The 16,139-nt window shown below is 42.2% G+C and overlaps 1 protein-coding gene and 1 non-coding gene across 18 annotated transcripts in view; both read left to right on the forward strand.

The window, feature by feature from the left end:
• LOC108026588 (heterogeneous nuclear ribonucleoprotein L) overlaps positions 1–16,139 on the forward strand; it is a 103,839-nt gene that overhangs the window by 48,761 nt on the left and 38,939 nt on the right. For 4 of the 17 annotated variants that reach the window (XM_044092579.2, XM_017097541.3, XM_017097553.3 and 1 more), the window contains exons 4-5: positions 6,382–6,564; positions 6,635–6,713. In XM_044092579.2, the coding sequence (XP_043948514.1) occupies positions 6,382–6,564; positions 6,635–6,713 (262 nt within the window). Of the gene's footprint in view, positions 1–6,381; positions 6,565–6,634; positions 6,714–13,457; positions 14,405–14,462; positions 14,627–16,022; positions 16,095–16,139 lie in introns of those variants that run through there. The other 13 variants (XM_044092578.2, XM_017097547.3, XM_017097550.3 and 10 more) reach the window with 6 other exon arrangements.
• Trnae-uuc (transfer RNA glutamic acid (anticodon UUC)) lies at positions 15,621–15,692 on the forward strand. Its single transcript has one exon. It is a non-coding gene; the product is annotated as a tRNA-Glu (tRNA).

Here is a 16,139-nt window from a genome sequence, read left to right on the forward strand (position 1 = left end):
GTTTGCCATATTTTGTTAAATACAATTTTCCTTTTTTCATTGTTATTTATTAAATTTTTGGCTTTCTTTAATTTTTTCCATTTGAACATGGACAATTAAAAATCAGAAGCCAACAAAGAGAAATAATTTTTCTGGTCAGCAAAACTTTAAATGTTTGACAATTTGGGCTCCCGATTACCACCCATTAGCATAGCACTTATTCGTAGCAGCCATTGGCCCCTTAAAAACAACTTCACAGCTGGCAGAGTTTTCCGAGTTTCCCTTTTGCCGAGGCCTCAATTAAATGTTAATGGCAATATTTTATAGCTGACACTCAGCTTCCTTGCCTCCGCCCCTGGACCGCCTCTCTGTTTAGTATCTTCATCTTTGACTCATTTACATTTTGCTCACATTTCAACCGCCGGAAGTGTCTCTAGCTCTCGACTCTGCTCTGTCTGCTTCGAATTTTCACGATAGCTGGCTGTTTTTGTACTCCATTCGGTCACTTTCACACAAAAATTTTCCGATTTGCTCTTTCTATTTCTATTTTCTTTCCGCCCAGCAGTCACGTCAGCTCTTTCAACCGAACGTATGCATATTTTATGCCTCTGCGATTTTTCAATTTTGATAATTTGTATTATGCTAATTTTCCCGTGTTTCGATGCAGAGCAAGGGGGGTTGTGCACATGCAAATGGAAGTGAGAGAGTGAAATGGAAATGGAAATGAAAATCGAAATGATAGCATAATATTTATAAACTGTCATTTGGTTTGCCCCGCGATTTGTGTTTGCCTTTGCTTCAAACGGGTGGATCACTTTCCGCATAAATTTGTGTCGTTATTTATCGAGTTATTAAAAATATAACACCTTTGTTGACACACGGCACAAAAAAGAGACGCCAAATATTTACCCACAAATAAGTAAAATCGAATCACTGCAAATAAGAGCTGGTAGTTGCTTTGCGTTTGTCAGGACTCAGTTTCTTTTGTTTCCCCCAATGCTTTACTTTCGGCTCTAATAAATACGCAAAGGCTTCTCTTCAAAGGAAATGCATTAAAAAAGGAACGATTCGAAAAACCCGTCTTTCCAGTTGCGGAACTTACTTGGCTCTCAAGGGCCGCGATTCTCCTTTCTTATGCCTTACTTTGCCCTCAGCTTTGGCTAACAACTAACGGCACTTGCAGAAAGGGGCAGGAGATCTCGCAGTTGTTGGCCAAGAGGCCTTCCCCGCGGAGCGACCTTCCCCTGGCAGCTGCAGCGCGGAAAGTGTTGCAAGCGTTCGAAACCGGTTTAAATGAGCCTGGGACGGGTTCGGGTTCTGTTTTGGGCTCGGGCTCTGTCTCTTTTTCGCCTTGTGTTTTGCCTCGAAGAAATGGGTCAATAAGAAATTCAAATGCTACGAAAAAAGAACGGCGAGCGAAAAACTTGTTGAATCTTGCGGTTCCCCGACGAAGGGGATAACCACGCCAAAACAGGGAATTGCAAGGCGAATGAACTCCAATTTGTGTTTGTTATTCCCTCTCTCTGCGTTAGGTTCAATGACTCCCAGTTTCTGAGCAAACCATAACAATTGATCGACTTGCGGAAACCAGTTCGCAAGACTAATCAGGGATTACGTAGAGTTGGGCAGTATCGAAGGGTCCGATACTATAATTTACAGTTTCAGGCCACATTTGTTTGGAACTGAACCTTTTATCATTTGGTCTAGTCTAACAATTCAATAGTTAAATGGGACGATCCCTTTATTATTATTAACATTAAATGGAAACCAGATAGCAACAAAGAAAACATTACAGTTTAGATATTTAACTTTTTGATTGTGTTTATCATCCGGAAAAGTTAGTTTATTATGATTTTCATATTTTGCTCTTAAAATTTTGTTTATACAGAACCCAAATATTTATGACCTTTTATCAAAAGTCTTAGTATAACATAACAATCCATTAATTTTTATCTGTGGCTATTGTTTGGGTTCGGCTTCTTTGGTAATCTTTAGCCTGGTAAAATTTCAGCTCAACGCTTTCATTGTTTTCCCTTATTTCTGGATCTGCTAGAATGTCAGCCCCATAAACGTGGAAAATTAAAAGACAATAGCTGGCCACAAAATGATTTGATATCGTGCAACTAAGCACACATTATTATTAATATTTAATGCGATTTCCGCGCCGCCCATCCCGTGCATAATTGTGTCCTTTGTGGGTCCGAGTGATACGGACGGAATAGGACGTTGATGGACCTGCGGAAAGCCGCTTAAAATGTTTTCCCGGTGTACTCGGCGCACTTCCCTGCCAATGCTGTTTATGTTGTTGCTGTTGTGTTGCTGGCACTGCGCTGATTTAATATTTAGCACGCCTGGACAATCACCCTGGAAAAGACCCTCCTCCCGCTTTCACATCAACCCCTCCGGCATGACGCCTTAGTAAAATTTTAATGCGCTTTTGATGATGGCCATAAAACGGCAAAACAAAATGCATGGGCAGTGGGCGGTGGGCGGGGGCGTGGCCGATTCAGTGCAAGCGAATCTCTGCTCTAGATAAAATATTAATTTATTTTTCCCGCTTCTGCTGGCTGTCCTTTTCCCCCCATTTTTCCTTGGCGTGCTGTTCTTTTGGGGGCCCGCCAGTCGAACAAGTTATAGTGCGCATAAAATTTTACGTATGTATCGCCGCGCAAGCTCGGCTCTTATTTTTTAAATAACTGTTTCCTGCTTCACCCACCCCGATGTCCAGCGCTATATAGTGCCATATATCCCGCCGACCACCGACCCCAAGGCACCCCTATTCCAGGCTCGCCCACTGGTTTATTAATACTTTCATTCCGAGGCGGTTTATTTGTTTTTTACTTTTTTGTGTTTTTTATTTCGCCGCCTTCGCCGCTTGCATTTTTATTTCTCGCCTTCTTGCGGATTAGTTTTTTAATTTCAACAGCTCGTGAAATGTTGAACTTTTTTATTTGCCTGCCCCTAGTTTTCCAGCTTCGCAGCCAGTGAGTTCCCAAAAAGCTGCTGCATTTTCTCATTTTATCGAAATCTTTGTGCTCGACTGCAGATCAGAAAGATTGATGCCGAAATTAAAAATTTATTATTGAAGTGCTTGCAGATTTTCCTGTGTAAGTACAAGCATAAAAAATATATAAATATATTTCGTTTTACTTAACTTAATAAAATTCCACTGTGCTGTAGAATTTTCGGTGTAAATACAAAGCAATTTAGCTGGGAATGTGGGTGTTATTTATTTTTGATTTTCTTTCCTCTTTGTTGATTTTGAAAACAAATTGTTTATTTGAGTTGCAGATATTTATAGGCCAAAATAGAATTGAAAGTCTTATACTTCATATTTGTATTGCTTGAACTTCTTCAGCTTTGCTGCTAAAGTTTCTGTCGAAATTGATATCTTAAAAGGAAGTAAATTAATGTTTTTTTTTCATGATTATATGTATAATTCAGAAATGCAGAGGTTCGATTCGCTTGATTTTTTTTTTAAATCCTTTTTCTCCTCATTTATATTGCTCTCAGTGTAGAACAAACCACTCACTTCGCAGATACAAACGTACCTCACTTACATCGCTTTGTACAATTTATCAATCGAGGGCCCTCGAGAGTTGACACTTCCTATGAACGTTGACGATCCCCCGGGGAGCAGCTCTAATCAGCTTCCATCATTCAACTGCCCTCCGCCTCTGGAGCTCCATTGCCATTCACCTAATGGACTCAAATTACCGGCAAACAATGAGTGGGCAGCTCGTCGAATATCCTTTCCTTTTACATGGCCAATGGCCGTCAGACAAAGGTCGGAGGTCGCGACGGAGGAAATGGAGAAAGGCAAAAGGGGAACGGGGGAGAAAGTGCCGGAGCACGCGCCTCATTTATTCAATAAGCTGATCTCATAAACAGGAGTAATTTTTCCTGACCCTCCCACACTTTCCCTCACTCTTTTTCCGGCTTTTTCTCGAGGATGCGACGCTCTTGACTTGCTCGATGATTGCGCTATTTACAATAATTGCAGACATTTTGTGCGCCATCGAGCGACAGTCTCCCAGTTTCCCAGTTTCCTGGGCTCCTCCGTTGACTTTTCCATTTGCGAAGCTTGTCCTGCCGCAGGACCTCTGGCAAATCGCATTAAATGCAGCTCTCCACCATTGCTGGCAAGGAATTGTAAAATGTCATTCCAGATGAAAATGAGGGAGGAGAAAAAAGAATCGTATTTTCACTGCAGTTTTCCCACTCCTCTCCTTTCTCTCTGTGTTTTCCCAGCACCCACTCCATTTCCTCTTGGAACAGCTCACACTTTCTGTCTACTTCCTCTGCTTGGCACTTCTGTTTTCCTGTATTTCCATGGCCAGAATGCACAACTATAAAGCGCACTGAGCACACAAAAACTAATTAGAAAACTTTTGCGGTTGCAAGTGACAGGGGAGAGGGGTTGCGGAGTGTGGCAAGGGGCTAAGTGTTAAGTGTGTGCCAACTGGGGTAAAAAAGTAAACAAAAATATTGATAGAGGAGTGGAGAAAGAGTAAGCTGGCAGCTGCATTAATAATTAGGTAATAGAACGCACACAATGACTATCAGTTACATGACTTGTAAGGAAGTGTTAACCAAGAAATGAACACTAAAAACCTACACAGTAAAACATAAGCACTCCAATCTCAAATATCATTTAAGGCAATTTCTTTTCTCTTTTGTTCAATCCAGCGATCCGAATCCGTTTTGCAAAATGCTGACCATTTATGAATGTAATGTGCTAGTTATAGTTGCAAAATGTTTTTTATAAGCTTATATTAACTTGTCAGTTGCCATTAATGTACTCTGGTCACACTTTTTGATCTATTAAGAAAGCACAGCCAGTCTCCATAATGCAGAATATTTAAAAACATTAAGGGTCCTAATATAATTTATTGGTATATTAGATAATATTAAAGTGCCAGCTGGTATAAATTCGTTCTGGTCACACTTTTTGATTTATTAAGAAAGCACACCCTCTCTAAATACAGCGGTACATTGAAAAAACACTCCTTAACGATTTGGAGGTGGGTAGACCCAATTTTTAATTCTGAATTTTTTCTGGGCACGACATTAATAAACCCATTAAGGAAAAATGGTCATGGCTTCGCAGCACTTAACAATCTTAACGATGTATAACGAAAAATCATTCATCCCCTTGCTTAAAAAGTTCCCCCAAACAATTTGCCACTGGGAATTTGCATAGACCAAAAATATTCGATGGAATTTCGTCTAATCAAATGGCTACCCTCTATTCCCCCATCTTGGTCCCTCTCTCATGTCTAATGCAAATCAATGTTGAAAGTTTTCAACAAGATTCAAAATTTCATGAGCCAGAGGACTTATCGATGAATTTCATGAATAACAAAATATTGCTGCTCCCCGGAAAATAGGCGAAGACAAAAGCCGCTTTGCCACTTTTCCCTCGCCACCCTACTTTTGCCAGAAAAGGGAAGTGGGAGGCAAAAACAAATTGAACATTTAACCCATTATGGCCCCTTAGCAACCCAAAAACGACCCCACCCTTTGCCAACGAAAGACTTGCGAACGATTCGCGTGTAAAATGAATAAATAGAAGTCGCTGCAGGATTCTCGAAAAGGGAGAAGCGAAATTTGGCGGCTTAAATTTTCCATAAATTTCCATGCCAACGGCCAATGCTCATTATAATTTGCCATCAATTCCCAGACGCTGCTACCACCGAGAGGTATTCTTATTTCATTCTTCTTGGCCTAGACTTGACACGCCCTGGCTTTTGCTGCTGGCAGGCAGGCTCTGTTTAGCACACTCGAAACTCATTAACGTAATTTCCGAAAATTTATGAATGTTAATTGGGAAATTTCTTTGGCATAGTACAGCGGAAAGTGCTTATTAAATTATGCTAATGAGTTCTTGAGCCTCACGCAGCTGACACGGACAAACTCCTCTTCCTGCGCCTGTTTTGGCCAACCGAATGCGAAATTCCAATTATGGCAAACAAATGCAAACACTCGAATAAAACTGGGAGTAAACAAAGTGAAATTGCCCACAATGGTCATTCATAAAACGACGGTGTATGCAGAGGAATGGAAATTCATTTATTTTCAATTAACCATTCAACTTGCTCGAATCAATTTGGCAATCTAGGGTTATTTTTGTGTATCTGACCACTCTGTCATGCATTTTGAATTCAAACAAAACATTTACACTGAGAAAATCTCTCTGAAAATTACTGTTTTTCTAGCTGTGAGGAGAGGATATAAGTCTAGTAGTTGTTATCTTAAAAAAATAATCTTTTGTCACATTTGGAATTTCAGTTAGTTAAGTGCAATAATATGCGAAATAATTACCATCCTCTGTCTTTCATTTATCTCTAACAATTGCATTCCTTTCTAATTTCTCGCCAATTCGATTCCAATTAATTCCAGGATGTCTTGCACAAAATCTGTCATCCACATGGCCAAGTGCTGCGCATTGTCATATTCAAAAAGAACGGAGTCCAGGCCATGGTTGAGTTCGATAATCTGGATGCGGCCACAAGGGCGCGCGAGAATCTGAACGGAGCCGACATTTATGCCGGCTGCTGCACCTTGAAAATCGATTATGCCAAGGTAAGATCAATCGACCGATCGATCAGTCGATCGCCTGTAATTGAGCTAAATTACCATCGTTTAATTGCAGCCGGAGAAATTGAACGTCTACAAGAATGAGCCCGATACCAGCTGGGACTACACGCTGAGCACAGGTGAGATTCTACCAAGTGCGTTCACATTTTTTACTACCTTTTTCTAAACTAGTCGATAAGCGATGCACCAATACATCGACACTCGAGCACCCACACGCACACCCACGCCCACAAAACACACACCCCAGAAACACACAAACCATTTCATAGATACGCGCATTGACACCGAACACACTCTTCCCTACACACACAGATACTCCACGAATAAACGGAGAGTTAATTGCTTTTTGTGTCCAAAAAGTTGGAAAATCCTGAAAATCCTGGAGCATGCCTACTACATGCGTCTCTTTAGAACTCTTTGGCTTTGTAACTGTTTTGCTGAATGTATACTTTAGTTAGCGTTGTGAGAGGCGGCTAAACGAGGCGTATGCGTGATTTCCTAGGCTGTGCCTCATCTTTAGTTCTTTTCCTATAGCGGTCTCCTAATCCTAGTCCTGATCCCTGAAATGAAGGCCCACTCCCACCCCTTAACCAACTATAACGATCTTGAAAAAGCACACACACACCCCACTCACACGACTAGAACTCATTAAATCAAGCATTTAACGACACTCTCGAGATGCTCAAACGAACATTAAGGCCCACACGCACACACACCGAAGAGTATATGTTGCCACCTGTTCGTGCCACGCCCACTCCATGGTCCACAGTGTCCCCTCCCAAAGCCCCACTGCACAATTTTGCGCATTTCACATGTCCCACTGCTTATGACGGGCGACAAAGTTGCGCATTAAATGCCATTTTTAATTTGTGTATTTCACTTTGAATAAAAATGAAATTAAATGCTTTGCCGGCTGCCAGACAACCAGGCGACAGTGTCGACATTTTGTCGGTTGTTGTCGTTGTCGTCTGAGTTGTCTGTGTTGGCTGTGCGGCCTGGCCAATTTGTTGCTGGAGAAAAAGAAGAGGTCGACAGACGAGGAGACATCAAAAGGCCGACAAACTGAGCCACCAGCGGATCCTGTCCAGACCAACGCACTATTAACGCTGCCAAGTGTCAAAGCTGCCACAGCAGCAGAAGTTGCAACATCAGAGGCCCGGCGAGGGGGTCAACCAGATGCGGTAGTGGCATACAGCCACAATAACTCAGACAGCCGGTTGGGCCAATGTATTCGTTTTTCCTGCTGCCCTGAACACAGACACAAACTTTGGCCGATCCTCCACAGCTTTCATCCGCCCTGTTGTATTGCCATTTCCATTTGGAGGCCAAAAGTCTGCCACATCCCAGCCGCCGCCGCCGCATTCCCTATGTTTGTTTGTGGCACACAGTTGTCGGGATGCCCGCCCGCCATCAATGAATGGGAAAACTGAATGAACTTGGCGCCCGCCCCCAAGAGTTCCTCCAGAGAAACTAGTGGGCGGTGATGTGTTGTCGGCACATTATGGGGGTGTGGGAGGCAGTGAGGCAGCTTGCAAATTAGGCCCGGCACTATCTTTGTGTCCGATATAATGAACATGCCACTATGTGCCGACGATGCCAGTCGAATGCCTCTTTCATCTCCTCCATCTCTGATGGGGATGAAGGATGGCGATGCTTGTGATGGGATTGCAGTTGAAGCGCCACTGGTAGAACATGCACCATGCATGCAAGTATTGCATTTTCGATGCCTTCCAAAATATAATTAATTCAAAATCACCGTATAATTACAGGCTATATTTTATATCTTTATGGATTTATAATCAAACAGCAGAAAGACAATATAGCTTGTGCAAATTGATTGCTTATGCAAATCAAAGAGCAGAAATATTATACTGCTGGTACAAATTCAAATCATTATGCTTAGGTCATCGATAGAGAACAATCAGAGTGCTCAATCTAAAAGCTCATTTAATTATAAATGTTCATCGAACAAAAGTAAAATTATCGTATCTTATTCCATTCATTTCAAAAATAATTTAAAAATATTTAATAAGCTACTTTGTATTTTACATACGAATTTTAAATTACGTAAAGTTATAAATTGGCTTTTATGACATTTCTTCGACCTTCGCGGAGCCCCTTTACTTGAGCTAAAAATAAAGCCACATTAACATTCACCCACTAATCGCCTGGTTAGATATGCAATATTTAAATGACCACTTGTGTCACCCACTGACCGATAGTTTTCACCCACTTGCCAGGAATAAAGAACCCCTGACATGAAGGCACACTCCTTGGCGACCTGCTGCCAAGTAAAATCAATAGAATTCATTAGAATCGTAGCAAGTGACAATCCACGTCCACAATTTAGTTGCCGCGTCAATTTCGAACCGACTCTTCTTCATTGTCTTAACAACAATAACAAGCGGCAAGGAAAAAGGTCGAAGCGAAGCCAAGGAAGACAAAAAGTGAAGTGAGGCAAGTTAAATATAAAGTGGAAAATGCAAACATAATATTTGCATAAGATTTTGCGCTCAAGGAGGGGGTCACCCCTTGCATTTATTCCCGTTTCGTGTGTCCGTGGCTTTCCCCCACCTTTTCCTTCTTCCGGACGAAAGAAGTCTTCCAAGGCAATCGATACAAAATGCCAGCACGTGAACGAGAACGAGGGCACCGCCTTGGGTAAACAAGAGTCTCCAAAAAAGCATTCGAAATGACTAGGTAGCTGGCTTGCTGGCTTGCAGAGTGTCCTGGCTGTCCTGGCCGTCCTGGCGGTCCTCTAAAGTAGCAAAGAAGTTTTTAACAAGTCGACTTGAGTGCTCACCCACCCGTTCGCAAATCACCCCCTGCAGCCGACGAGTTGGTAGCCGAAAAGCTCCCGCTGCAGCTCAAAACTTCATCAAGTACACACCGAAAATTTGTATTTGCATTTGCATTTGACAACCGCCACGGTTGTGCATATTTTGCAGGCTAAATTTTCCATTCCCCTGCACTCTCCCACTGCTCGTTTTGTTAATTTTCCACTCATTTCGCTGTCATCCGGCGGCGGTTATCCTTGCGACTCCAGGAGACCAGATGGATGCCGCTTCCGAACTCTCGTGCTCATCCTGCCTTCGTGTTGTCACGCGATGTCCTCCTCCTTGTTCCCTATTTGGCCACAAATGTTTTTGCTTGCTAGCTGGTGTAGCGCACTTTTGGCTCAAGGACGTTCGATTTTTCTTTTTTCTACACCTCACCGCAGTCGCAGTGACAAACCTACGTGCATTTTCGAGCGATTTTTCCTCAGCCTGATGTCAAGTGACAGTTGCGTTTTTACGGACAGTTTGTCTCCGAGTTAATTTGGTTTTGTGGCTAAGAAATAGCTGCCTGATGGAATTGATTAGAGACACTTTTCTCGTCGACTGCCAGTTGGAAACGGTGCAGAAAATTGCAGCTCTTATGGGGCGTTAGTACTCCACAAAATAATAGTCTACCCCCAAAGCTCAGCCCCCAGCCGTTAATAGAATCCAGTTTCGGGTCTTGATTGCGTATTCAGATAACCACAAAGAACCTGGCCCTAATTAACCACAGAAATGTCTGTAGGCAGCCCATGAAAAACTTTTTCCCCCGCAGAGCCTGCTTTTCCACCACAAAACGTGCACCGTAATGGCAGTCATTATTTATTTTATTTCCGAATGCACGGAAACAGCAGCGAAATAACAATCATAGAAAGTGGAACAGGGATAAGTCGGGGAACTCTCTGCTACCTTGGTAGCCACAGTAGCTACAAAAAATTTCAATAAAAGGCGGGACATAAATAAAAAAAAAAACCACAGACACAGCAAAGGGGAAGGGAAAGGCCAAATGTCATAAAAAGAAAACCACAACAAGGGACACACACCAGCGGCTGATGAGGAGTCGCACTGGAGGCCATTAAAAAGGACCTCTCTCTCCTGGCAGTTGAATAATAAAACATGACAAAACTATTTTATGTTTATGATTAAATTATGTCGTTGGAGTCCCCAGCCAGGCAGGTGACAGCACCTCCTCCCACTCTCCTGCTCCTCCCCCACCACAACTTCCTTCCTCCTGTGATTCTTGTGATTCTGCCACAACAATCGAATTAAATGCGCATAAATTATTTATACACACTCGCACTAACACGCATGCAAATCACGTTGGCAACTCGGTTTCCCAGTGATTTCAATTATGGCTAGATATTCGGAGGCTCGTCCTTATTTATTTAAATTGCTATCGAAGAGCTCTCGCTCGGTTTTGTTGCTTACTCTATCCTAAATCAACATGGCCATCCCCCGGATTGTTCTGTCTTTGGGTTATTTATTTTTATGACACTAGAGTTTCTGCGAGTGAGTGTGTGTGCGAGTCCTTCGGCCTGACTGCCTGCTGATTATTTTCGTTTTATCTAGAGCCCCGTGCTATTTTGGACCCCCAATTTGTTTTTAGTGCCCTCCACACTCCATATGCTGCCTGCGAATGTGCTTGTTACATGGCACACAGTGTAGATACACAGATACATAGATACAGATGTGAGATCCAGTGGGTGTTTGGGCGAGTTGGTAGCTGCTTGTCATTCGCTTCGGCCATCTAATACGTCGTAATTATAACGGTTTACTTTCCAGCATGGATTATTTTATGCCAAACGGAGCGAAGAATTCATGTAATCAGTGTGAATAATTTGGCCTTGTGCCCCCATCTGATATGGGCTTCTATTTGCAGGGGAACCCTTCAGTCACCCACAAGTCCCCCCACATTTATGTGCGGTATTATGTCTTGTCTGCAATTTCGTGGACCTCACTCATTTAGAACCAATTAAAATGGCTTTTATTGCTGCCCACATAATGGCAACGACCAACTTTTTGGCTAAGCCCCACATTTACAGTGTCCATTGTCCATTGGGATGAATGCTCTTTGGGGTGTATTCCTCTATTCATCGTGATTGAGTCTCAATTTCGAGTTGTGGCTAATTATAATTATAAGAACATATTTTGGTGCAAACGCTTGACTGCAGTCGGACTTTTAGCCTGATCTTTTGAGTTCTCGTCCCACACTAAACTAAGACACTATCACAGCACGGTATCATCCATAAGTATATCACCTACTCTATTACTAGCATACGAATACACACGACTCGCTGAGGGTCTAGATACTATAAAATATCTCCTAGCTTAAGCCTAGCTTAGCGTAACATTCCAATATCACTACTGAACAACATATCTTTGACAACCCAAGGGGAACTTTGAAAAATCTCTTATAATAGGCTCTTCAGAGCTCTTTAGCCTTTCCTTTCCAAAATATATGTAATGTGCCAGTGAATAAAAAAGTGACAACGAAACCAGCTGCGTTGATTTCTCAGTTCAAATCAGATCAATTCTATCCCGTCGACACCAATCGCAACCATTTATCAAGATACCAGCAGCAACAACCACACCAGCAATAAGCAAGCAACACAACAACTACAGAACCAACAACACATAAAATGCGACTTACTAAACCCAAAAATAAAACAACAACAACAGCCAAAGACAATTAACCCAACAAGAAACGACTATTGCTAAAACTACTAAAATCAAATATGAGCCACACTTGTAAAATATGTCAGCGAAACCCACCCTGAAAAAAACAACAAACCACAGAAAACATTGTGTATTATAAACAACAAATCACCACAACACAAGAACAACAACAGCCACATCAAACAACAAAGAAAAGGTCTATTAAGATTTTTGATCCAAAGTATTCTATAAAAAGTAAACGAAGTAAGCTGAATCAAAAGTGCAGAATGAAACAAAACAATATGAGACAACAAGCATCGATAAGCAAAAACTAAATCAACAAAACGCAAACATTAATCAAAAACAACAAAGCTTCTCTCTTGCACTCCCCACCGAAGAATCAAAGAAATCGAGCAGAATAAATGGAAACCTTGGGCGGAGAAAAGCATCAACTAACTCACCACTAACTAATATTACCTATTGATTTCGTTTGTCATTTTGTTCATCCATTTCTAATGATTTGTTTCTGTATTTTACAACAGTTTTCGGTTTTGATAAACAATAAAAAACGCCACTACAGCCACACGGATAACGCTTAGAACCGTATGAGTAGCATACCTAGCATCCACTGCGTCGGCCCCAAGTACTACTTTATATTACCATCTACTACTTCCCGCCCACCAGCCACCCACCTGCCTGCCTTGCCTGCCAAAGCTATCCAAAACGTATCTAACTAGCAATCCCCAACTAACCAGACGGTACTACCAGAATCTATCGAATGACGATAAAAAGCAAAACGAGAATCGGAGATACTGATTGTCGATAACCATAAACTCTTTGCTACCTTACTAACCCATTTTTGTTGTGTATGTGTGCGTCTCTGTGTGCGTAAATAAGTGCCAGATCAGAAAACGATTCTGCATAGATATAGATATATATTTATATATTTTACCCCAAGTAAACAAGTACTCCAACCAGAACATCTACAGAAAACAACCTACTACTACTTATAACTATATAACTACAACAACAACAGCTACAACAACAACAGAATGCAACCAATAAAAATATCTAAAGTCTAAGCAAAAATGCACCAAATTCAAGAAAAAGTTCAAATTCCTTTGAAATATCATTCAATTTTATGCAATCTATACAGCCAATAATATCAAATAAAAATAAAACTGAAATTCAAAAACCACGAAAATGCAAAAAAAAAGTATAGATATATGTATTTAAAATAACTCTTTGGGCAGGACCAAGCATCACAACAAAAACGAAACTCGCAGAAACAAACTAAAAATTTGCAAGAATTCTCACTGTCTCTCTCTCACTATCAAAATCCAAAAAAATCACAACCAACACTATCTACTATCTATCTCTATCTCGCTTGTGTTTGTCTGTGTGCAGGAGAGATGCAACGCACTGTTGTTGTTGCACTTGAAGATGCAGCCGAGGAGCGAGCGGCAAAGTGGGAAGATTCGGCGGAAAGGCGGCTACCACGCAAGCCGCGGCGAGAAACGGATGTGGAAATGGAGCACCGCAACGGCGCCGCAACGAGAATGGAGCCCAGAAGCTCCCGAGCTCAGATACCGCCATCACAGATACTACCGGCGCTAGTACTACTGCTATGCTGCTAGTACAACTGCCATTACAGCCCCAGCAATTAGTTGTCGTTACAAGGCAAAGTCGTATTTGAACAGATCCTTGAAATGTTGTTTGGGTGCCGCACTTGATCAGACGGCCCGAGCTGCAAAAGTTTTTGAATTTTATTGCATAAAACTGAAGATACAATACACGTATCGGAATGCATTTGAGCGAGTGTGTTGCCAACTGTGGTTGTTGCTGTGCCTGATGTGTTGACAATCCGACGAATCGCGACCGAAACCCGGGAGAGCGCTCCCGAATCGAAGCAGATAGAACTGCTGGCTGGACACCTCGTGTATAATATATACATATACTTTTTGTTCTGTTTATCATGCCATGAACCACAGCTTTCAATTCGAACCTGAAGTTTGTTTAATTTACAATGTTACTGACGGAGCATAATTATAAAAAATAAGCAAAAGCCTACTGGGTAAACATTTGCCATTGGGATCTGTTCAAGTTATGTCAGCCGTAGTCTATACCGTACTCGCATTATCGCCACTGATTTTGGGGCCTGTAGAGAGAGTTGTATGTGCGCTGGTGGTAGTAGTCGGTCGGTATCGCTATCGCTTTCGGTATCGGTACTATCGTATCTCATGTATGTAGTTCCCCCGCCGGGCACCGAACCCGCTTTTTTTTGTGCCCGGCGCGTCTCAGAGGTGGTTTACATGGAGATGAGAGGCGTCGACTACACAGCGACTGTGCCGGAGGTGAGTCAGTTGAAGCACTCTAATCTAACCCTATGTCTAACTACAAACCATTTCATAGCTTTAAGTGCAAAGCCAGATGCAGCCCCAAAGCAATTGTAAAATGCCCAGCCCCAGCACGACCCAAGATACTTTCTCACAATAAAAATCGCACAAGTCTGCGTCCGCTGTGCCTACATCTAGTTCTTAAGACGTGATGCCTCGAATAAAATATATTTCACTAAAGATCGAAAAACTCACCATTAATTATCGAAATACTTTAGTGCTAGATGGGCATTAAAATCAACTAGTCTCGAACAGTCCAGCATCCACTTGATTCGATATCCCAAGGCCGTTGAAACGAACTTCTCTCCCCTGGCAATCGATGTAAATCATTAGTCCATTTAACCATAAAAAGTCAATAAAACAAACGCAAACGCTGTACATAAAAATTAATTGCATTGCGCTGGCCAAAACATTTTGGCGTACTAGTGGGGTGAAGCCAAAACAAATAAATAAGTTAAACAGGTTCTGAACAACTCGTTGCTGGGCCATTGGCCATTAGAGGTGGTGTATGCAGCTATTGGGGTCGCCATTGAGCGATTGCTGTTAATTTTGGTCAGGCCGGGCACTAGAAGTTGGCCCTGAAACCAAAACTGTCGGAGCGTGTGAACAACCCACCGAGCTGGCGAAAACTCGCGATGCAAGATATAATGCAGGTCGGGCTGCTGTTGTGATGGATTTTCTAGATTGCTAGATGACGTTCTCCACTCTGCACTTAATAACTAAGTCCCTAATTCCCGATAATCTTGCTCAGGAAGCGCTTGATTTATGGGGCTGTCGCCTTTATCTCGGCCCGTGACGTATGGCTCATCGGTGTCCAGTGCGCTTCGCTAAACTGGTGTGTGGCTGTCATAAATTAATCCACTTAAATGTATTATATAAGCTGGCTGGCTGGCGTGAGCTCTGAATTTTATTTCTTTGTTTTATTTGTGGGATGATAGCTCGTTTGACCTACCCCAACTTGGCTCTCCTTCGGAATGTTTTTTCCACTATATTATATAAATACTGATTCATTGGCATGCGAGGCGATGAATAACGCGGCAGCAGCTGTACACAGCCCAAATAAAATCGTGAATTTTATTTATGAACAACTTGATGACTCTTCTGGGTGTTTTCTGCTGCGATGTTTAAGGCTAAGTGAAAGAAACTACGGAACTGGGGCCTCGTCACTTGTGGCTCCCATATGGTCTAGTGGCTAGGATATCTGGCTTTCACCCAGAAGGCCCGGGTTCGATTCCCGGTATGGGAAAACTTTTTGCCACTTTTTTCTTTCGCATTTCTTGGAGGTTAACCGGATATCAAACACACACACACACATGGGTGGTTTTTTCTAGTTAGCCTTTAGTGGTGTCCCAAGAAAAGGCAGAAATGAAAGAGGAAATGAAGAAGCAACGCCACAGATACACACACCACAACAAATGCCAAACAACCAACCAATCAACAACATCAACAACAACAACTACAACAAGAACAAGCAACCAAACAACCAACCAAAACCAAACCAAACAGAAATTCAACAAATTTGTGGATACATTTATCACGCGCAAACTGTTTGCCATTTGCTCTTATCTCATTTCAGTTAAGGAGATTGGAAATGGCCGCTCGCCATTACTGCAGGAGCCTCTATACGGTACACGACCTCAGCCCTACAGTGAGTAGAAGGCGCCTATTCATTTGTAGTTTCTGTTTAGCTGAC

Source organism: Drosophila biarmipes, chromosome 2R (assembly GCF_025231255.1).
Source record: "Drosophila biarmipes strain raj3 chromosome 2R, RU_DBia_V1.1, whole genome shotgun sequence".
Taxonomy (NCBI): domain Eukaryota; kingdom Metazoa; phylum Arthropoda; class Insecta; order Diptera; family Drosophilidae; genus Drosophila; species Drosophila biarmipes.